At 37.1% G+C, this 22,740-nt stretch overlaps 5 protein-coding genes across 6 annotated transcripts; 1 reads left to right on the forward strand and 4 right to left on the reverse strand.

Moving 5' to 3' along the window:
* Positions 1 to 61: 61 nt before the first annotated feature.
* Positions 62 to 1,393, reverse strand: LOC119080154 (exosome complex component RRP42). Its single transcript, XM_037188374.1, has 5 exons — positions 1,228 to 1,393; positions 1,046 to 1,169; positions 744 to 982; positions 393 to 681; positions 62 to 333 (listed from the first exon to the last, which is right to left on the reverse strand). Exons 1-5 carry the CDS (start codon positions 1,282 to 1,284, stop codon positions 149 to 151), a joined length of 894 nt encoding a protein of 297 aa, XP_037044269.1. The 5' UTR covers positions 1,285 to 1,393; the 3' UTR covers positions 62 to 148.
* A 6,322-nt stretch (positions 1,394 to 7,715) lies between these two features.
* Positions 7,716 to 11,915, forward strand: LOC119080159 (probable cytochrome P450 6a14). Its single transcript, XM_037188379.1, has 2 exons — positions 7,716 to 8,939; positions 11,360 to 11,915. Exons 1-2 carry the CDS (start codon positions 7,841 to 7,843, stop codon positions 11,770 to 11,772), a joined length of 1,512 nt encoding a protein of 503 aa, XP_037044274.1. The 5' UTR covers positions 7,716 to 7,840; the 3' UTR covers positions 11,773 to 11,915.
* LOC119080155 (thimet oligopeptidase-like) lies at positions 11,831 to 22,665 on the reverse strand. Of its 2 annotated transcripts, none has more exons than XM_037188376.1 (2): positions 22,606 to 22,665; positions 11,831 to 14,009 (listed from the first exon to the last, which is right to left on the reverse strand). In XM_037188376.1, exons 1-2 carry the CDS (start codon positions 22,637 to 22,639, stop codon positions 11,911 to 11,913), a joined length of 2,133 nt encoding a protein of 710 aa, XP_037044271.1. In that variant the 5' UTR covers positions 22,640 to 22,665; the 3' UTR covers positions 11,831 to 11,910. The 2 variants fall into 2 exon arrangements, with proteins under 2 accessions (XP_037044271.1, XP_037044270.1); XM_037188375.1 differs by lacking the exon at positions 22,606 to 22,665 and adding an exon at positions 14,031 to 14,136 and having other exon boundaries at positions 11,831 to 13,974.
* Positions 16,189 to 18,771, reverse strand: LOC119080158. Its single transcript, XM_037188378.1, has 7 exons — positions 18,029 to 18,771; positions 17,736 to 17,962; positions 17,538 to 17,660; positions 17,283 to 17,471; positions 17,043 to 17,207; positions 16,708 to 16,985; positions 16,189 to 16,622 (listed from the first exon to the last, which is right to left on the reverse strand). The coding sequence occupies exons 1-7, from the start codon at positions 18,425 to 18,427 to the stop codon at positions 16,387 to 16,389; spliced, it is 1,617 nt and encodes a 538-aa protein (XP_037044273.1). The 5' UTR covers positions 18,428 to 18,771; the 3' UTR covers positions 16,189 to 16,386.
* On the reverse strand, positions 20,439 to 22,729 carry LOC119080156 (neurolysin, mitochondrial-like). Its single transcript, XM_037188377.1, has 2 exons — positions 22,638 to 22,729; positions 20,439 to 22,570 (listed from the first exon to the last, which is right to left on the reverse strand). Exon 2 carries the CDS (start codon positions 22,538 to 22,540, stop codon positions 20,510 to 20,512), a length of 2,031 nt encoding a protein of 676 aa, XP_037044272.1. The 5' UTR covers positions 22,541 to 22,570; positions 22,638 to 22,729; the 3' UTR covers positions 20,439 to 20,509.
* Between the last annotated feature and the right edge of the window lie 11 nt (positions 22,730 to 22,740).

Genomic DNA, 22,740 nt, shown 5'->3' on the forward strand with positions numbered 1-22,740 from the left:
TCTACACCCGAGTATAGCTTGGCGTCAAAGGTCATTATCAGAAAAGAACAAAACAAAGAAATTTCTTACCGTATCGTTCGGACGACTCTTCTTTAATTGTGGAATTCTTAGCTTCAAAAACTTCAATAAGAACGAAAAACTGCATTTTTCACTTTAGAAATCCATAGACTTCTTTATTGGTCGACTCGCTGTTCAATCTTTCGTCAACGTTCAACACTCTCATCAATTCTTTATCTAAACACGTTCCAGCTGAGATGCCCAGCTCTATCGATCGGGACACGGTGTCGATGTGAAGAGAACCGGCACCATTTGTTCGAATGTTTGTGATTCCACCTAACACAATAGGATCATTAGTATCGCTGTATGCGAGGTCATTGAACTCTTTCACTTACATTTTCCATTGTGATTCGAAACGCCGACGACTAAACTCGCCGAACTGCATGCTTCCTCTTCGGCTGACGGATCAACTACACAATGTTCACCAATTTTGCATATTGTTACCAACAACGGAACCGAGTCGATTTGCAGTCTTTCGCAGTCGTAGGGATCGTCTGACAGAGTTAGATCAACTGTACCGCCATCCATCAGGGCTGCTTGGACCTTTGGTACTCGTGTATTAAATAATGCTGCCTTAACTGCCAGTGAAACTGCATCGAATAGATTACCACCGCATTCCAAAATCTATTTCAAATTTTACGGTTGATTGTATCCAACGCAATGTCATCGAAATTTTCCCTACTTACCAGAATGTCAACATACAATTTCCAGCACTGCTGACGAGGCAAAATGCACAGATTCTTCAACTGAAATGCCTTCGACGATTGATAGGCCTTTTGCAGTGTGTTCGAAATTTCCAGTGCCAATTCCTCTCCACCACGTCCTTCGAATTCCGGCGTTGCGTTTGCCGAACAATCTATGAAAAATTCGATTTTTCCCTCGTCATGTTTTTCTTGGTATGGTGTGTCGATTTCGGTTTTAATTCCTGCAATCCACAAAAAACACTTTGTCAATTTACTCAATCATGATACACTCTGAGCGTTCTTACCGACTAAAATATCAGTATTGGCCAGACGTAATCGTGCACTGCCACTCGCGTGACTAACAATGCCCGTTTCCAGTTCCATAGGTCGATAGTCGATGTTACTGCGACCATCAACACGGAAGTCTTCCTACAATTTCATTGCAAATTATGAACTCGGAGGTTTAGCTAAGTCTAATGGTTTTCACCTCGACTCCATGTGTGATGAATGTCTTTTCTGCTTCGGATAACAAAACGTTTGCCATTTCAAGAAATTAAATTTAAATATTTCGTTTAAAGAAATTATTGTAAACAAACATTCGCAACAATAGAGACCGCATGTCAGGCCGAATGTCAAAAATTATAACAGAGAAGGGGAGAAGATGATTGTAGTTTTTTTAAGTTAAGTTTCACAGCCTGGGAGGCGCAAAAGATTTAAATTTTTTATTCTTAATTTCTAAAATCATGTGATGTTAGATAAACGTATTCGGTGTTGTGTTCAGATGAATCAGCTTCGTTCGTTAAAATTTATTTTTCAATTCAATAGTTCTACTGATTCATCCAAAACTCAAATTCTGAATTTATTTATTTTTTTCCTTGCGGTCGAAATTCAAAATGGAAAATGCGGAGGTCTTTCTAACGTAGCGTCATTTTCATACAATGAAGCGTTGAAATGTACTTTTCGGTTCACTTTTTCATCGAATCGTTCACTTAAAATTCAAATTTTAGGCACACTTACGGCGTGAATTCATCGCAGAAGCGGTCCACTTTTGAAAAGTCAAATAAGAGACCAATACACTGTATGAAAAATGAACATTGACATAAATTGAAATAATTTTATTTATAAAATATAGCGCTACCAGATAATTCAGGTCACTAGTCAAATCAAACACTATTTTATTTTACTCTGCCGTGTCAGTACCTATACTAGTATCCACTCCACACCAGCTTCACAAAAAAGTTTCTTCCGCATTAATTGAAGGATTCATCAATTTTTTGTTGACTGAGTAGCAATGCGGTGCAAAGGTAAAGAGGTATTTATCATTTGTTATCCACAGCGTTGACAAAGACAATCAATTAGTTATGGTTTATGTGGTCTGTACAATAACTGTATGTTTATTGAAACAAAAGTATATATGATTATATAGATCACAAAGCTAACCTCAAACAATGACAGCTAGATAAATTTTTGGAACATTGTGGTTAGCTTTGTGAACATGACAGCTCATTTGACATCTCAAACGATATTGACAATGATCTATTGATCTCAATATTTATGTATTAAACGAAGTAAGAGATGCGAGATCATTATACTTGTGGTTTATTAGCCGTCTGCGAAAGAGCGTAGAGTAATTGAATAATTTATCGACAGAAGAATTGGTGAAAAAATGTCATACACTAACGGAATTTTGAAAACTGACACATTTCCTGTTTCTGTGTTTTACTATAGTTTCTGATTTCTCCACATAAAAGTACATGCAAAATTCACAAAAACTACTAATTAAAACACAAAACTGAAAATGTGTCGGTTTTCAAAATTACACGAGTGTATAAAAAGTAAAATGATCATTTATTCAGTATAGACCCCGAGAGAATGAACAAATGGTATCAATGGTCTTGCCATCATACGTGCAGTTTCTTCTTGTCTCTTCGAAATATTGAATTCCAAAATTAAATAATCGAAATAGTATTTTTTGTACCAAGAAATCCATTTCCTGGTTTTGTGCACAGTATAACTGAAATAGTAAAAACACTTAAATTTACTTGAAAATATTCAAACTTCATATTCACCATATTAAATTTGTTCAATCACTCCCTTGGCTGAAAGTCAGGGTCGTACACCAGAAAAATGTGGGTAACAAAAAGGTTCACTGTGATTGAAAATGTATGAAATGCTATGAAAAACGTTAAATGTCGGTAACAGGGCACGATAACTTAAGTAATTCTCAACCAATTTGGATGATTCTTTTTTTAAATACGTGGAATTAAAATCCCGAGGCTAAGTTCGAAGATGGCCTATGTAGGACTAAGGATCTGGAAGCTATCCGAGAAAAACTGGATTTTATACTGTTGATCATAGCCTCAATAAAAAAGATTACTTTGATGAAATTTGATTTTGTTTGGTAGTGTGGGTAAATCATATAAGTTTGTTTTCGACGTGCATGAAACTAGTAGGAAGAATAATTTCATCATTCGACGCCCATCTTTTAACGTGTAAACATCTCTTGCTAGTGAACTACTAACATCTTGATAGTTGACTATCAAATTTGATAGTAGAATAACAACTTGATAGTTCACTATCAAATTTGCTAGTGGACCATCAAATTTGATAGTTGACTATCAAGTTGTTTGTCATTTTATCAAGTAGGTAGATTTTTTACTCTCTTTACAACCACATCTAACGCCAGCAAAATGCCGGTTATCAAATGAGCACACTTTGATTAAAAATTGTAAGAAATGTTAATAAAAAAGTTAAATTTTTGCAGGCAATATAATATGAATTATCTCTACTAATTTCTGAAGATTTTTTTTTTAATTCATGGAATTAAATGAATCAAAGAGAATATTGTAAAAATTTTACGAGTGTGAAGTTTGCGGCCATAGCGAAGCAAAGGCCGTAATTCACACGAGTCGTGATATTTTTATTCACGATTGAAGGTTTTGTGAATAGTAAATTTTTTCGAGGGATTATTTTTTCTCGGTCTACCAATAAATTTCTCCTTTTACAAATATTTCAAATCCCTTTACCATTATAGAGTCGAAAGTGGTACAAATTTACCGAAAATATTGGTAAACTGAGTTATTTTTAACGATGAACCAAAAACTAATAAAGTTCATTTATTGCCACGTGAAGGCATGTTGAGTACTTGGGGATTTCCTTTTTTTGTATAAAAGTAGAGAAGAACATTTATCGCACTTTTTATTTTGTGAAAAAGTCCTCGTTCCACATTCACAAAACAAACTCCTCATCTACTCTGATGTAACAAAAAGGCAAGCAAACAGAATAATAGACAGCTCGAACGAGTGGGAAGTCACGAGTCATGTTTTATTTATGATTGAGGTTGATTGAAAATCTTGAAAATTAAAAATTTATAAGAAAATTGAGAACTCAAAAAGTGGTCAAAAATTATTCCACCTTACGCTCGATGGTTTCCAAAAAAAATGTTTGTCAAATTTTACTGTCATTTGCGTGGAATCATTAATATAGTAAATGTATTATGTATTAAATGTGACAAGTTTTTATGAATACATCAAAAGTACATTTAGAAAAGTGTCAGTCAAGGGACCTGACCCGCCCAAAATGTGTGGTCTAGTATTTAATAGTCATAGAAAAATTCATTCAAAACCATTCTCACACGATAAATCGTAAAGAAATGAATTTTTTCCCGCACGATATATATCGATGTGCGTTCTTAGTTTTTGGGTGCATATTTCGGAAAAACTTCTTTTTTGTTGAGGAGGGGTGTGATATATCGTTTGGGAAAGCCTGACATTTCATAACAAAAAATCATGGCAAAATATGTCGTATTTCAGATATCCGGTGCACAAATTAAATATAAAATAAATGTTACTTTCTTGATAACCTACCGTTTGACAAAGTTCTTTCCCAGCATGTTATCTCGAATATAAATGTCAGAAATAAAATTCATGAAATTCGCATATTTTTTAACTAAATATTTTATGTCATATAACATATTCAGTTGATCGAAAGTTGATTTTTTTATTTGTGTGGAAGGCATTATGAATGATAAGTCAAAACGAAAGGAAATTATTGATCATGTTGTATCCATTTGTCTTATCGAGTCTTATGTCTTGGAAGATTTTTTTTTATTGAAAAGAATATGATTTTATGCAGTGCTTATGTTAATGGTTCCAATTCACGAAAAAACCATTCTTTCGAAAATGATATTGGAACGATATGTGATACGTTTGCCATTAGGTTTATTATATGATACTATACCATTTGTAGCACAGTAGATATACCTCGCTTTCGGGGTTGAAAAATAATCTTAGCATTTGTTAGTTGCTCGAATCATTTATTGAAATCTTAACTTCACACTTGATAGCCAAAACAGCTTTCTACAAATTCACAGATATAAATATCACTCTACAAGGTCGTCAACATCTCCAGTATGTATTTCACGGTTTGGATCTGCACATCCTCCCGTGCCTTCAATTCCTATACAAGAAAATACTCTAGGATCCCTAGGTTGACAGATTCTTCCTCCAGATCCACTATTGAAGCAGTCTTCTACTTCTTTACACCAGCAACCAGACGTGGCACAATCGCCTTGATTCGACCATGTACTCGGTGTACATCTCTGGCCTTCGTAAGCAGCGTCGACTACTGCCCAAGTCATCACAGCGAAGAATAAAGCCACAAATGTTCTCATCTTGATATGATCACTTTGAACGTCTTGAACTGAACTAAAACTTAAACGTTTTGCAATCTAGCTTTTGCTAGAGATGATAACTGTTATTGTGATTAAAATGCACTACAGATGTTACTTTGTGACACCATTATTTATATGAAATGGAATGACCCAAAAGAGCAAATTTTCAATCATTTTCAAGGATTGTACACATTGTAACAGTAATATTTTGTATTGACTGAAATGACATAGATTTTATCGTGACCCCTACGATGATGGAATGATAGTGATCATGAAAAACGAACTGCTTTCATTGGTTTCGGTAGGTGATCACTTTCCTTTGTTATCTGTTTCTACTCTTTTTGATTTATAACCATTGTCATAGTGGGCCACACTAGGGTGAAACGATTTTACTATTTTGAAATCAATAGGGGCTGCAGCTTGCCAGAACGAACGTTTCTGGATTTTTAGATTTTCTTTCTTTATTTCAGACTACTTTAGAATATCACACGGCTATATATAAATGGTTTTTTAAGTACTACGAACTTTAAGAGTTATATCGCCAAATCTTCGAACAACTTTGGGACAAGGGGTCACGGATATTATTGAGTTATAGCTCATTCGATTCGTTGAATTGTTCCACTAAAGTCTATCCAACCGTTTGCAGTGAAACTTATCCAAGGATGTTTTTGCATGTTATGGTACTACAGAGACTAGGCTCTCTTACCATACATACCATGTCTCGGACTTGTGTCACTGCAGCCGCTCAGGTACTTCGGAAAATCACCTATTTTTTCATCTAAAGTCGTTAATAAAACCGTCAGGTGAACATGGACCTGGTGGTAAGTATACTCAAATTTTGCGTCTCTTCAAGACCTTCAAACGAAATTGTTTCACTCGAGTAATTGCAAAAAAACGATTTTGGGCCCCTTTTGGCAGACCCTTACTTCACTACCTCGATCGTCGACAACTAAATAAATTTCACCAAACGTATTACTACGTTTTACTCGCATCAGTTCAACGAATCGAATGAGCTATAACTCAATAATATTCGTGACCCCTTGTCCCAAAATGTCTGATTTTGTTCGATGTTTCGGCGATATCAGATATCACACAAGGATCCAAAGATCATAATGAATACTGTCTCTACTTGACTTTATGTACTTTACCTAAGCTTTTCAATACATGCATCTGTGGCCTTTTGTAGTGTAAATGTGTGACATTGTGCCTTTTCTCGAAATAAGAGGTGTACTGTAGAAAGTCGGTCGAGGGTACTTAAGCAGATGCTCTGAATAGATATCAATTGTTATTGACGAAAAAATAGATTTGATTGTAGCAGTCGACCAGCGTCTGATCTGAATTTCGGTAAACTGCTGACTGGTCAATCTGCTACTGCGGTAGAAAATTTTTGATCATCGAATAGTTATTTTCCTAACGTATGCTAAAAGGATTTTTAACGAATGAGAGGTTTGCAGGACGAGTTAGAGACGAAGTCGCGATATTTTAACTCTAGTTAGGAAAGCGAAAATACGAAACGCACAAATGTATGCTACAATTTTAGCTAATCAGCAAATAACATCATTATCATTGATAACTGTAATACTACTGCCTTAAGAACTCTTTCTCACTTCATTTAATTTTAATCAGGTTAATTGCCTTATTTACTTTGATCATTAAATACTTATGTGGCTAGCGAATAGTCTTTATCGATCGTATAATTAATAACAGAAATGTTTAAACAATTTTATAAAATATCTGCAATTTTTTTGCATGTTAAAGTCTTGGTACATACACATACCGACTTCCTCGTCTTAGTAATTTTCAGTCTTAGGTAACATGCAATAGAATCGATTACAACCCACAATTCAACTTCTGTTGCACTTCATAACTGGATTTACTCGTTGCGTTGCACCGATCATAGACCGACATAATTGTAGCGAAGAAGGAAGGACTGCAACAAGTACGGTGAACATGCATTTTCAAACGGTGATATGTGATGCAATCGATAAAAATCTGTAGTGCAACTAACGTTGTTTTTGTATAAAATCGGTTGACCTTACCAATTTGATACGACGGTTGATTCTATTTTATGTCTTCATTGTGTTGCATAATCATAAGCACACACCCATCGAACAGCATTCAAACGTAAAAGATACAAAGTGCAAGATAATCGTAAAAATGTGCATTCGACATAACAATTTCTTTCTATAGCGGTAGTTCTTGCACTAACCATAGCCGTTACAAAGAGAATGCAAAACCTGTACTAGTCTTTCCCCATTGCAATTCTTTTCGGGTATAAACTTAATTAATGGTAAAAGTGAGTTATCTGGCAAAGTAGTTGTAGTTTTACAACAGACGTGCGAGGTTCGTCTTGTAGAAAAAGTATAACTATCGGTTTGAAAGTGCGAAACACTCTTGGTAATTGACCGTATTACATTGCAAAATTAAAATGTTCATTGAAGTTGCACTATTCTGCATTGCAATAGCATTGCTGTTCGGGTATTGGAACGTGAATCAAATTTATACGATATGGTTAAAGTGCAACATACCGTTCGACAAAGCTCAATTTCCTTACGGAAATATTAAGGATGTGGGCAAGAAAGTGCATATTTTCGAGTTAACTAACAATTTGTATAAAAAGATGAAAAAAGAAGCGCCCGTAGCAGGATTCCATGTTCTTACCAATGCCGCTGTTGTAGTCACCGATTTGGATATTGTGAAAAAAATCTTAGTCTCGGACTCGAATCTGTTCATGGATCGTGGGATGTACGTTAATGCGTCTGAGGATCCGTTGAGTTGCAACATGTACAATTTGGATGGTGCCAAGTATAAGGCAATACACAGCAAACTAATGCCAATGTTTTCATCGGAGAAAATAAAATTGATGTTCGAGTCTATGGAGTTGTTAGCTGATAGACTTTCGAACTATTTGTCCGAAGCCATAGACGGAAATCCGACCGACCTGAACTTACAGAATATACTTTGCTGCTATTCAACCGATGTAATGGGGAAAATATTTTTAGGCATTGATTGCAATAGTTTAAACGATGAAAATGCTGAGCTGCAAAAAATTAGCAGAAAGTACTTGGTCAAGGGCCGTGAAAGAGGATTGAAGCACTTTTTCCGGTGTACATTCCAAGAAACCGCAAAGCGTTTGAATATGACTGAAACACCCAAACTGGTTAGTGATTTCTTCATGCAGGCAATAAAAACATCGATCGAGAATCGTGAAAAATCGAAAACTAGGACCAATGATTTGATCGATTTGCTGATAAATTTGAAGAATGCAGGTGAAATGAACGAAAATGCAGACGAAAAATCGGGTAGCATAACCGTCGATGAGGCAATTGCGCAGGCATACTTTTTCTATGTAGCTGGTTTTGAAACGATATCAACCACATTGTCGTTGTGCTTATATGAAATGTGTAAAACGCGAGAAACTCAGGAAATTCTCAGACGACAAATATTTCAAGTGTTTAATCATAGCAGCGTGAAGCCGAACAGCGACACAATTAACGAAATTCCATATTTGGATCAAGTAATCAATGGTACGTAGATAGAGACGTAGCTAGATAGTTAGATTTTAGGCGAGAATTCTTTGTCCTCAAATTTTTTATTTCAGTCTATCGCATTTTACCCCCGTCAAAGTAATAATTTTTGTGTCGCTGAGAAGGTTTAAATGGTTTGTGTACCTGTTTTGGACGATTGATTTTAGGCAATTCCGCGGATTGTGGGCCGAACGAAGTGAGGCTTACAAGCGAAAGTGCCTTAAATCAACCGTCCCAAACAGGTGCACATGTAAGTTTTTATGCAGAGGGCCGGAAACCCGAGAAAATTCGAAAAATTGCTCTCATATTCGGCCCCGAAGCATGAAAACAATTTTTGTTAAATTATCGTTTCCCGTTTAAAAATCTGCCCAGTGCTATGAGAAAACTCGTTGATGTGAGAAGTAGAATAGAGGACTGAAGTTTTGACAAGTTATTTTGAATCGACGTAAAACTTTTTTCTAAGCCTAAGAACGGTGTAAGTTTTCGGTTGAAAACTTTAACTGCACATATTTCAGTGTGGATGAATTTTAAAACCAAGAAGTCCCTATTCGGATCAATAGTACATGTGATTACCTTTCTAATGACACCCCACACGACCCTCTACGGCTCGTGTAACTGGAGAAATTTTTGTAAGAAAAGTGCAAGTTTTCGGTTTTTGATCACCTTTCACCAGTCACACAAGCTTCGAAGAATTTTTTTTAAATTGGTTTTGGTTTCAAGGGTTGAATACCTTTCTAGACACACATATAAAAAAGTCCACTGGAAAATGCGTCCGATTTCGGTAGGCTGTTTTTGAAAAGAATCCCTCATGGCAAAGCACCTAGCAGGGTAATAGAAACAAATAAAGTAGAGTACTTTAATCGAAGTATGCGAATATTTGCATACCTTTTTTTTCATAATGTCATTGCAAAATTACCATTAAGGCTGCAAATGGTATTATTGGTATCAAAAAACTACTCTATTTGACGTGTAAAATCCTCTATTACCCTGCTAGGTGCTTTGCTCATGGGCGTTCAGCCAGGCCTCTCACTCTAAATTTGGTCTCCTTATTAAGGAATTAAGGAGGTTTTAGCACAAAAATAAGGAGAAATAATTGTTTATTAGAATTAAGGAAAAATGAGGAGAAATTTTTCGATAAAAATCGAAATTATTCTAGGTTACAGCAATTAACATCGGAAGTCCGCCTCAACTTTAAAATAAAACGCATTATTCTTTACTTTGACGTATCTTTTTTGTAAAGTTGTATCGTAAAATTCACTTTTATCACTATGAAAATTTGATAATTTGATTTTGGGCGCGTTAAAGGCTTGAATTAGATTCTTAGCCTTACCAATTATCACTGTAAGTGCGCTTCAAAATTCAAAATAAAACGCCTATCGTTTTTGTAGGGTGGCAGTTTCAATCATTTTCGATGCGACAAAATTTTTGAAATTTAAGACGTACTTACGGCGTGAATTCTTACTTGACCCCACCCTCAAGTTTAAAAACTTGCTGGATTAGATTTTGATCTCGTTAACTGCAAAAGCTGTTGTTTGTTATCCCGTTCGAATTTCGAAAAAAAAATGGGGATAGTAATACTATAATCCGATAGTATAAATTTGAATTGTTTGTAATAAGGATGCATGTCTGAGACAATGTTAAGGGTGATTTACATGTTAAATCAAATAGTTCTACTCGAGACTTTCGAACCGAGAGGCGACGTGGAACCACAAAAATATGTTAAATATGTTAAAATATGTTGGAACGATCATGAGCTACAACACCACTTTTTTTTAGAGTTCTTTGTGTTAAATAATAAAAATTGTTATTTTTGCCCCGCAGCGAATTTTTTTTTCTTACAGTGAACGACATCTCAAATGTCTCACTGTCATTTTTTTCAGAGAATGTCATTGTGAATTCGCAATGACACAATAAAATTCTCAGAAAAATTTGACAGTGAGACATTTGAGATGTCGTTCACTGTAATTTTGATTTCCGTCGTTGAAATTTGCGAAAAATAAGGAAAATAAGGATTTTTATTATAAATGAAAATCGATATCTCTATTTTCAAGAAGTTTGTCTTACACTCGCGGAATTTTGAAAACCGACACATTTTCTGTTTCGTGATTTCCTGGTTTTTTGTGAATTTTGCATGTCTTTTTAAATGCAGAAATCAGAAACTCAAGTAAAACTCAGAAACAGAAAATGTGTCGGTTTTCAAACTTCCGTGTGTGTACTTTCTGGCGATGATCTTTCAGAATTGCTGTGGTTACCCAAAAAAGCCGAAGAATGAACCACCCTAGTTCACTAGTGTGTATGGGCTGGTAACTCTAAAGCCTGGAATTTTCCAGCCTTATTCCATTATTTTGGTTTAGTTTTGTACTTGTACAGAAAAGAACAGATTTTTCGTTTTTTACACTCCATTTTCGTTTAAATTCTAGAAACTTTAAGAAAACACCCATCAACCCCCGTTGCATTCCGAACAGCCACATCAGATTACAAATTGTCAAACACAAATATGGTGATACCAATGGGTACGCAAATAATGATACCGATTTATGCCATACATCATGACGACACCATCTACACAAAGCCGGAGGTCTTCAATCCGGACAGATTCAATAAGGACAACATGAAGGATGAACATCCATGCAGTTTCATTCCATTTAGCTGCGGTCCGCGCGCCTGTATCGGATCTAAATTTGCAATGATGCATCTGAAAATTACTTTGGTCAATTTGTTGCGAAGATTTAGATTTTCAGTTGGTTCGAAAACGCCGTTCCCTCTGAAATTCGATAAGAAGGCATCGATTCTTTGTGCGGATGATATTTGGTTGACTGTTGAAAATGTTTGAAGAGCTGCTGCTAGTGTAAGATATTCATTTTCGTTTAATTTTTTTTGCCGACTTGCCGGGAAAAAAATCATTTTATTTTACACATTCCTTTGCTTTTACAAAATAAAGAAATATTTTAAATTCGGTCCAGTGTGGACATTAAATGAGACCTTTTTTCATCAAAAAAGCTTCCTGATTCGGTTCACGTCCCAAAATATTGCGGAGCATATCGAATCCATCCACTGATCCACCTTTCTCCAGAATCATTTGACGATATTTCATTCCAGCATTGGCATCGAGTGGACCCACTTTTCCGAATACTGTTTCGTACATATCGACACTGAATACCTCGCTCCACATATACGAGTAGTAACCGGCGTCATAAGAATGCATCACATGTTCGAAAGTTCCAGGGAAGAATGTATCCGGATGTGGTCTCATACCAAGAATCTCGAATGTGACATCACTGTAAGCTTTTCGCGGATCGATGGAACCACTCTGATGGATTCTTTGATCGAACGTTGCGAGAGCAATCTGCCACAAATTGAAATATCCAACGTTGGCCTTATCGGCTTTCTTTAATTTGTCCACCTCAACGTCTGGAATAGTTTCACCAGTCAGATAGTGACCGGAAATGCGAGCAAGTACTTCCTTTTCTTTTACCCAATTTTCTAGCATCTGGGATGGAGCTTCAACAAAGTCACGTTCAACATGAGTTCCCCAAAACATTTGCACTTTAGCCTTTGAACAAATTGTGTGCATTGCGTGACCAAATTCATGGAAATATGTTTTGACTTCGTTAGGAGTCAGCAGCGATGGTTTGCCTTGACTAGGTGGATTGAAATTGCAGACCATACAAGTAACTGTCTTCTCCTTGACTCCCGCCTCATTTACTGATCCGCTTTGCATAGGCTTGATGTAAAAGTGTGAGTGTTTGCCTTCACGTGGGAACAAGTCCATGTAAACATATCCCATAAGCTCTCCGGATTGCTTATCATTAACCTTATACGCAAACACATCTTCATGCCAAGCAGGTGGATCAACCAATTTCGTGAACTCGAGTCCAAGAATATGCGAATATACTCCTAGCAGTCCGTTGGTCACGGTTTCCAACGGAAAATACTCTTTCAACTTTTCGGTGTCAATGCAGTAGTCCTTCTCTTCAATCATATTACAATAATAGCTGAGATCCCACATGTCCAATTCACCGTTAAACTCGTACCCGTATTTCTTGCACTCTTCTTCCTTAAGTTTGAGTAAAGCTTCTCTTTCCTCTTTCCACAACGGCTGCAGTTTAGACGACAAAGTCATTAGAAACGAATCCACCGTTTCTGGATTTTTAGCCATGTTCTCTTCTTGGCGAAGCGCCGCCCATGTCTTGTATCCAAGTAATTTGGCACATTCGTGACGTAATTCAATTACTCTCTGCATGATCTCCTCATTTCTAGTGCCACCTCGATTATTATAGGCAAGAACCATTTTTCGACGAGTGTCGGGTATTCGACATTTACGCATTACCGGCAAATAGGTGGGATAGCTCATCGTTAATTTTTTCAATCCGGTTTCTGCATCGACCTCCAATCCTTTAATGAAATCTTCCGATAAGCCAGCCAAGTCGATTTCATTCAACAGAACAACAGTTTTATCTTCAATCAGTCGTTTCTCAAATTCTCCGACCAAAGTATTTATTTCAGTCTTCAGCACCTTCACTTTGTCTTGTTGTTCTGCCTCCAATTGCAAACCATTGCTTTTTCCGACAGTAATCATACGATCAACAAACCGCACGTACTCTGGATCTATGTCGCAGATTTTTCTAAATTCAATCATTCGCTCGAAAACATCCTTTCGCATAAACATTTCCAAAGTTAAATCATCGATTGCCTTTCCCGCCTCAGTCGCGGCATCACGAACTTCTTTGTTAACACCAACCAATTTCGGAAATACAATAGGCGAGCCAAGCGTACCATACCACCAATAGTTTCCGAACGTGAGGCGTTGTGCCTGCAGTATGGGTTGAAGGAACGTATCGAAGGTCAGGTTTCCCATATCCGCACCTCCAGCCTTATCGTACAGGGTTTGTATTTGATTAAGAACTTCGGGTAGTCTGTCCTTGATATCGTTTTCCTTCCATGATCTGAAGTTCCAATTGTGTCGCATTCCCTCGGGTAGCTTATCAGTTGTATAGGTCATGTCGATTGATTTTGGATATTCTGTTGCTCGATACTTTGAAAATAGACAGAAATTAATGGATCGTTGATGTTGTGATCGTTTTAATATACTTCAATTAATGAGTCGGCGATTTCAGAATTTATTGTAAGACAATTATGGCCCTGCCACACAATATGAGTGATACACACAAATGTGTACAATGCAATATTTCCATACATTTCGACAAAAACGTCAAGTCGATCCAACTGTTTTCAAAAACCAGCAAGTGGTAGTCAGCTTTTACACGCCATGGCGCGGTAAAGTGCACTTTACATCACTGTTTGTGACTCACTTTCGGCTCTGAATACAAACATCCCCCTCGTGAGTAAGCAAATTTTCCCGCAGGTACGTAACACACAAAGTGTAAACAAATAAAATATTCCTAATAAATGAATCTCGAGTATTGTTTTTTGCGATCGAGGGCCGATCTTAGTAACTGCAGATGAATCAAATAAACGGAATATTGCAATTGGAATTGTTTTTTGTAAGAATTACCAAAGATAATAAAGAAAAATATTTTGGTTCGAGAACGGATAATTTTGTTTATTTAATATAACTTGACTGAAGTGAAGGGAGACTAGCGAAATTACACTCACACAATGACAAAATTCGTGTAAAGTATCTGTCAACAATTCAGAAATATGGCAAATACAATGAGAGTACGTTTGTGTATGTAGGGCCATTAGATTTGGCGGATTTGGTGCAAATAAACATTTCTTTTGATTATTGCGCTTTGTCATCTGTTAAACGAAATGTCAAAAAGCCGGTATAAAAGTATTCGCGTCAGATTGGAGAGCCGCCGATGGTTTAATTTTTCATTGTTTTGTGATGTTAATCAAGACACATAAGAAATGAGCAGTAAGGGTAGTAAGGCATGTCTTCAGATTTCTTTGGAGAAATGATTTAGCTCTTACAGAAAGCGATAGTAAAGCGACCTTAGACAAGGTACATGCATGAAAAGTTAGTCTTTTCCCCACATGTCTTGTGTTTATCGTAACAACTGATTGTTGAAAGATATTTTCTATTTATCTGCTAGTGCGAAAAAAAACTTAGATAATGTTCACATTACCTATCAGTTTTTAGGGAGGTAAAATGATTTTTCGCAGACACAGATAAAATAGTACCTAACTGCTTCCAAATTGTTATTTTGGCACATGGGATTATAGCACTTGCCTTCGGCTCGGGGAACGAATATAGACTCGACGTAAAGTTTCATGTTCACTGAGAAATATCGTCAATCGATGATAAAATTTCCAAATATTCGATACAATATCAATCGAATGTGTTATCGATAATTCATAAATATCGGCTGATAATCGAATTATCAGTCGATACTTACCGGTTATCAGTCGATGTATATCGTTGATCAATAAGACATTCGATTGATATTGACTTTTTGAAAATATCGTTAATCGATTATATAATCGAATATATTGTCAATCGAATGAATTATCGAATTTGCCTAGTTTCACCAGGTTGCAGATTCGTTGATCTTTTAGTGTAAAAAAAGGTAAGAGAAAAACCATATTTTTTTAATTTTTCTCAGAATTTACGAAAAAACGGTTCCAAGTTGTTGGCGTTAAAAATGCAGGTAGTCGAAATAGTAAGTTCGAAGATGGGTATATTCGGGTCGGCCCTTCGTGAGGGGCCGCCTAAGTGTCTTAAGGTCTTTTGGGATACATACTGCAAAATAAACGGTGGAAATTTAAATGAAATGGATATTGTCAATACCAATCCAGGAAACAAAAGTTTATTTAAATTGGGTTATTGGACAGTGAGTTAAGGCCCTAGAAGTGAAAGGCTACTCTGCCCTCAGTGTATTCTGCATATAACTCGAGTAAATTTCATCGGATTTTCCTAATTTTTGTTTCATTTGGAAGGTAATCGAACAGCGAATAGAATGCTGTTCAATTTTTTTTTAAATTTGAGTCCTTGGATTGAGGCGGGCCTAGTGGCGGTATTTATACTCAATAAATTAAAATTTTTGGTCAATTTGAAATTTGTGTGATATTTGAAAGGAACGTCGTACGGGGCTTCGTAATTGCGCTTTGCGAGTTAATAGCGTGTGTTGTAGACCGAGTAGAGCTCGTACGTAAATAACACTATCGTTGGAAGTGAATTAGTTGAAATTGTCGATACTTCGCTCCACATATCAGTTGACACATACATTTCATTTTTGATTTTTTTTAGTTAAATTAAAAATAAGTTAAAAATTCAGCCGAGTGTGGTTGGACAAATTTTTACTCTGAACAACATTCTTAATCGAAATAAAGTGGGTGTTGAATACCCAACAAATTTATAAAATGGTTTCTTTAACAATACACATAGGCTCAAGTGTAAGTTTAAAATTGACATGAACATTTGAACACTTTTTTTGCTCAAAAAACATATTTTTTTTACTTCAACAAGATCAATTCGAATACGGTTTTACGACACAGCACACAATTGTTGACAATTTTGTGAGACTTTACTTTTTAGTTCAACCGATTGAATCCATCGAGGTGTTTGCTCATGATCAACATTATCGCCTTCCTCTTCCTCTTCAACTTGGTAATTGGTCCTCAGTACGATTCCGTGACCGACTTTCCGATGGATCACTTTAGTACATGGCATCGTACTCCACGTGACATCGTACTGGTACGATTCATTCTGGTTCACCATGTCTGGAACAATAAAATCCGAAATCATTTTCTCACAATGCCCCGTCTCACAAATACGTAAAAAGTTAATTTTTGTTCCAATGTATACCTGGATCATCCTCCAACAATTCATACAAAATGTGAAATTCGTAGATGCGTCCCGGATTCATTTGAAATGGTTTTTCCAGAACAAATCGAATCAAAGATCCCCTGGCACCTGGTCCACCAACGACCAACAAGTGTTCTTCCGTGAACATAACCGACTGTCCAATATATACATGAAATGTAATTTTCAAGTTGTATCTGCATTGGACGCTGAAACGACCCCATTTTCTGGCATTGTGCAACGTCAATGCAATTACTGTCGTAGGAGAACTCATTGCAATACTAAAATGAATTGAAAAATTCTAGTAGCACGATTCTTTTCTCTTATATCGAACAAACCTGAACTCTGCTCTTCGAGAATCGATTAAGCGCATGAATTCGTCATCAGAACTGTCCCAGTCGTTATCCTTGCACGTAGTCGATTTGTACTTCTGGTACATGTTGAGGATAAATTGAAAGCTGTCCACAAATCGCGGAATGTGACTGTAGATGCTCGTGTTCCTTCTACATTGCGCAGAAATGCAACAAAAAAGAATGAAAACCAGATTCGTCTGCCAAGCAAATGTGTCCTTTTTATACCTGTTAGGATTCGGATTCACGATATATCGACGCAAGCGCTTGACTTCAGCTTGCGGAAGCACATTGAAACCGATCACTTTCGAAAATGTAATCAAATTCATCGCAGGGAACCGTATCAACGGCAATAACACTTGCTTGAATGTTTCTTTTCTGGGAGGTTCCAATGGATCAGCAGCAAATTGCTGCCAGCTGCGACATAAAACATAATTGTTTGGTCCTCCGGTTTGATGTAATAAATATTTTTAAAAGACATACTTGACGAGAGCAGCAAACAAATTCAATTCAGAGATGTACGAACGTTCAAGTGATAAGATTCTGCGAACAGTTTCTCCATCCCATTTCTTATATTCGTTTCTGGCTCCTGCTTCGTGAATGTTACTAAGCGAAAAAAAAAATTCGAAGCGTTTAATTTCGATCACACGAATGTTGTAGAGTTTGTTCGTTTTCACTTACTCGCAGAGAAACTTGAAACTCTTTTCGGACAGACTCTTTGCAATCTGTCTCGTTTTTTGATAAATCTTCCAACACGTTCGGGCATTTATTTTGGTAGGCACTTGGGAAACACATTCCTGTATAAGAGCGTCTACTTGATACATGTGAGAAAGGGACATTAGCTTCAACAGTAGATCCGTGCAATCTCCATCAATCAGGCTCAGATCAAGCTTATCCGTATACAGGTACTGCGTTGTATTGGTAAAAAATTGATCAATTTTATCGAATTTTCGACCAAAAACAAATGGCCTTACTTTGAGAAACACTTTGAATGTCTCCACGTCGGTTCCAGGTAATCGAATCACAGTCTTGTCCAACACAGAATTATTCTCGGAACAATTCTCCGTCCATCGTTTTTCCATAGCAGTAGCAAGTACTTCAGAACGTGCGCCAACGATGGCTTTATGACAATTGAAACAAAATTCTTCCAGTCCCACCTTGAATTGTACATCCGAAAATCGACCTGTCTCCAATAGGCGCAATAAGATATTCGATAAGGAACCGTTTGTCGGTTCCACTGATGCTCCTGTTAATACCGGCAAAGTTGTGGGAACAAAGTTTCGGAAACATTCCTCTCGTCGTCGCTGTTCTTCATCTTCATACAATATTAGTGGAAGTATTGACATCATTTCTGATTCGAAAGAGTCGTCCATCGATTCAAATACGAATCTTAAGTGAATTTATTCTTCCAGAATTTGTTTCACAATTATCTTCCTTTATTTTCTATTGAGGCAAGGGTTTAGACAACGCACTGCGTTGGTTTAGATGTTTACAAAAAAAAACGTTTTTTCTGCGACTGAAGTTAGCGAAGCGTGGTCACTTTATGACTTCCGATGTCTGAATTCGGTTTCATAGGTTTCATATGTTTCATATGAAACGAAACTGACGTTTCGAAATGGAATCGTACGGTTGCTATGGGCAGGTCACTACTTTGATTTTAATGAAGTGACAAACTGTTGTAGTCCAAAAGGCTTCATTTTAGAATATAAAGTTGTAAGCAGCCATCTCTCAACTCACTTGTTGGCAGTTGAAGATTGACATATCATCAACAGTGTATGCATTCCTACTGTGCAGTAAAGCATCTGGACCTTTTCAAACATCTGTTACAGTTACATCTGAGTATCTACTTTATTCCGACGCTTCGATTGATGATAAGCTTTGAATAAATATACCTAAAGAAAAAACGAGCCATCAGAACAGTCGGAGCGTTTGCTGCGACTGAGCCCCGTACAAACCCGTATATCTCATGCGTACCGTAAGCCTATTGCGCCCGTTAATGTAGTTAAAGTAAAATTATTATGAAATGTGTATACATCTTAGAAATTGCGCATAGCCAATTACGAAGCCCCGTACGACGTTCCTTTCAAATGTAACAAAAATTTCAAATAGCCCTAAAATTTTAATTTATTGAGTATAAATACACATAGGGCCTAGCCTCAGTCCGAGGACCCGATTTTTTTTTTCAACAATATTCTACTCGGCCTTCGATTACCTTCCAAATCAAACAAAAATTACGAAAAACGGATGAAATTTACTCAAGTTATATGTAAAATACACATAGGGCCCTAGTAACGGCCTTAGTCAAAGGACCCATTTTTTTTTCAACAACATTCTATTCGGTGTTCGACTACCTTTTAAATGAAACAAAAATTACGAAAAACGGATGAAATTCACTCTTGATATATGCAAAATACACATAGGGCCTCTCACTTCTAAGGCCCTAACTCACGGTCCACTCACCCGATTTTTAAAAACTTTTTTTTCCTACGTAAATTTAACTCTGATTTTAAAAAGTCTATTTTTGTCACAATTTTTACATTTTGATTTTGCGCTACCCCGAAAAAGTGGTCGATTTTCGATTTTTTTGCCAATCTTAGTTTCTGGCCACGATCTTTCAGAATTGCTATGGTTACTCAAAAAAGTCGGACAAAGTGTTCACTAGAGGGTGGTGTATGGGCTGGAAACTCTGAAGCATGGAACTTTTCAGCTTTTTTGCAGTGATTTCATTTAGTTTTGAATAGATTTTTCATTTCTTAAACTCCGTTTTCATTCAAATTCTAAAAACTAAGAAAACACCCATCAACCCTCATTTCGAACGCCCACATCAGATTACAAATTGCCAAACACAAATATGGTGATACCGATTTATGCCATATATCATGACGACACCATCTACACAAAGCTGGAGCCGGACAGATTCAATAAGAACAACATGAAGCTGCTGCTAGCGTAAGATAAAGTGGAAGCAAAATGAAATGATCGATTCTGGGTGTATACAGATTCGAAAGCCAGTCTTGTCTTACATACCGTTCATTTGAACTGTTTATGGTGCCTTTGTTAGGTTTTTTATCTGTAAACAGATCCAATGCATACGCATAAGCTCGAGTTCGAAGTATAAACGCTCGCGCGCAAGCTCAATACACCGAAAAAACATTGTGAATGTTATGCAAATCGACTGAAAGCTTGTTATTTAGATCTATACTAGTTTTCAAATCACAATTCGCTAATAATCTTAATAATCGATCATTTCAATTTACCCTGCTTTTATATTCATTTTCGTTTGCTTTTTCTTGGAATTTTTGGGTGAGTGAGCTGTGAATTCCCAGTGATATTTTTTTTTGTGTTGGTTGGTTCAATGTTTAAAGGCCGACTCGCCAGAAAAAAATCATTTTATTTACACATTCCTTTGCTTTTACAAAATAAAGAAATATTTTTAATTCGGTCCAGTGTGGACATTAAATGAGACCTTTACTCTTCAAAAAAGCTTCCTGATTCGGTTCACGTCCCAAAATATTGCGGAGCATATCGAATCCATCGACTGATCCACCTTTCTCCAGAATCGTTTGACGATATTTCATTCCAGCATTGGCATCGAGTGGACCCACTTTTCCGAATACCGTTTCGTACATATCGACACTGAATACCTCGCTCCACATATACGAGTAGTAACCGGCGTCATAAGAATGCATCACATGTTCGAAAGTTCCAGGGAAGAATGTATCCGGATGTGGTCTCATACCAAGAATCTCGAATGTGACATCACTGTAAGCTTTTCGCGGACCGATGGAACCACTCTGATGGATTCTTTGATCGAACGTTGCTAGAGCAATCTGCCGCAAATTGAAATATCCAGCGTTGGCCATATCGGCTTTCTTTAATTTGTCCACCTCAACGTCTGAAATAGTTTCTCCAGTTTCATAGTGCCCAGACATGCGAGCAAGTACTTCCTTTTCTTTTACCCAATTTTCTAGCATCTGGGATGGAGCTTCAACAAAGTCACGTTCAACATGAGTGCCCCAGAACATTTGCACTTTAGCCTTTGAACAAATTGCGTGCATTGCGTGACCAAATTCATGAAAATATGTTGTGACTTCGTTAGGAGTCAGCAGTGATGGTTTGCCTTGACTAGGTGGATTGAAATTGCAAACCATACAAGTAACTGTCTTCTCCTTGACTCCCGCCTCATTTACTGCTCCGCTTTGCATAGGCTTGTTGGCGAAGTGTGAGTGTTTGCCTTCACGTGGGAATAAGTCCATGTAAACATATCCCATAAGCTCTCCGGATTGCTTATCATTAACTTTATACGCAAACACATCGTCATGCCAGGCAGGTGGATCAATCAATTTCGTGAACTCGAGTCCAAGAATATGCGAATAGACTCCTAGCAGTCCTTTGGTCACGGTTTCCAATGGAAAATACTCTTTCAACTTTTCGGTGTCAATGCAGTAGTCCTTCTCTTCAATCATATTACAATAATAGCTGAGATCCCACATGTCCAATTCACCATTAAACTCGTACCCGTATTTCTTGCACTCTTCTTCCTTAAGTTTGAGTAAAGCTTCTCTTTCCTCTTTCCACAAGGGCTGCAGTTTAGACGACAAAGTCTTAAGAAACGAATCCACCGTTTCGGGATTTTTAGCCATGTTCTTTTCTTGGCGATGCGCAGCCCATGTCTTATATCCAAGTAATTTGGCACATTCGTGACGTAATTCAATTACTCTCTGCATGATTTCCTCATTTCTAGTGCCACCTCGATTATTATAAGCCAGAACCATTTTTCGACGAGTGTCGGGTATTCGACATTTACGCATTACCGGCAAATAGGTGGGATAGCTCATCGTTAATTTCTTCAATCCGGTTTCTGCATCGACCTCCAATCCTTTAATGAAATCTTCCGATAAGCCAGCCAAGTCGCTTTCATTCAACAGAACAACAGTTTTATCTTCAATCAGTCGTTTCTCAAATTCTCCTGCCAAAGTGTTTATTTCAGTCTTCAGCACCTTCAGTTGGTTATGTTGTTCTGTCTCCAATTGCAAACCATTGCTTTTTCCGACAGTAATCATACGATCAACAAACCGCACGTACTCTGGATCTATGTCGCAGATTTTTCTAAATTCAATCATTCGCTCGAAAACATCCTTTCGCATAAACATTTCCAAAGTTAAATCATCGATTGCTTTTCCCGCCTCAGTCGCAGCATCACGAACTTCTTTTTTAACGCCAACCAATTTCGGAAATACAATGGGCGAGCCAAGCGTACCATACCACCAATAGTTTCCGAACGTTAGCCGCTGGGCCTGCAGTATGGGTTGAAGGAACGTATCGAAAGTCAGGTTTCCCATATCCGCACTTCCAGCCTTATCGTACAAGGTTTGTATTTGATTAAGAACTTCGGGTAGTCTGTCCTTGATATCGTTTTCCTTCCATGATCTGAAGTTCCAATTGTGTCGCATTCCCTCGGGTAGTTTATCAGTTGTACAGGCCATGGCGATTGATTTTCGTTCTGTTGTTCGATACTTTGAAAATAGACAGAAATTAATGGATCGTTGATGTTGTGATCGTTTTATTAAACTCAGCACTAACATTTCAAGCGGATTATTTCAGTTAATGAGTCGAAGATTTTAGAATTTGTTGTTTGACAATTAGATTTGGCGGATTTGCCGTAAATAAATTTATTTCTTTTTGT

This window comes from Bradysia coprophila, unplaced genomic scaffold (genome assembly GCF_014529535.1).
Source record: "Bradysia coprophila strain Holo2 unplaced genomic scaffold, BU_Bcop_v1 contig_350, whole genome shotgun sequence".
In the NCBI taxonomy this organism is placed as follows: Eukaryota; Metazoa; Arthropoda; class Insecta; order Diptera; family Sciaridae; genus Bradysia; species Bradysia coprophila.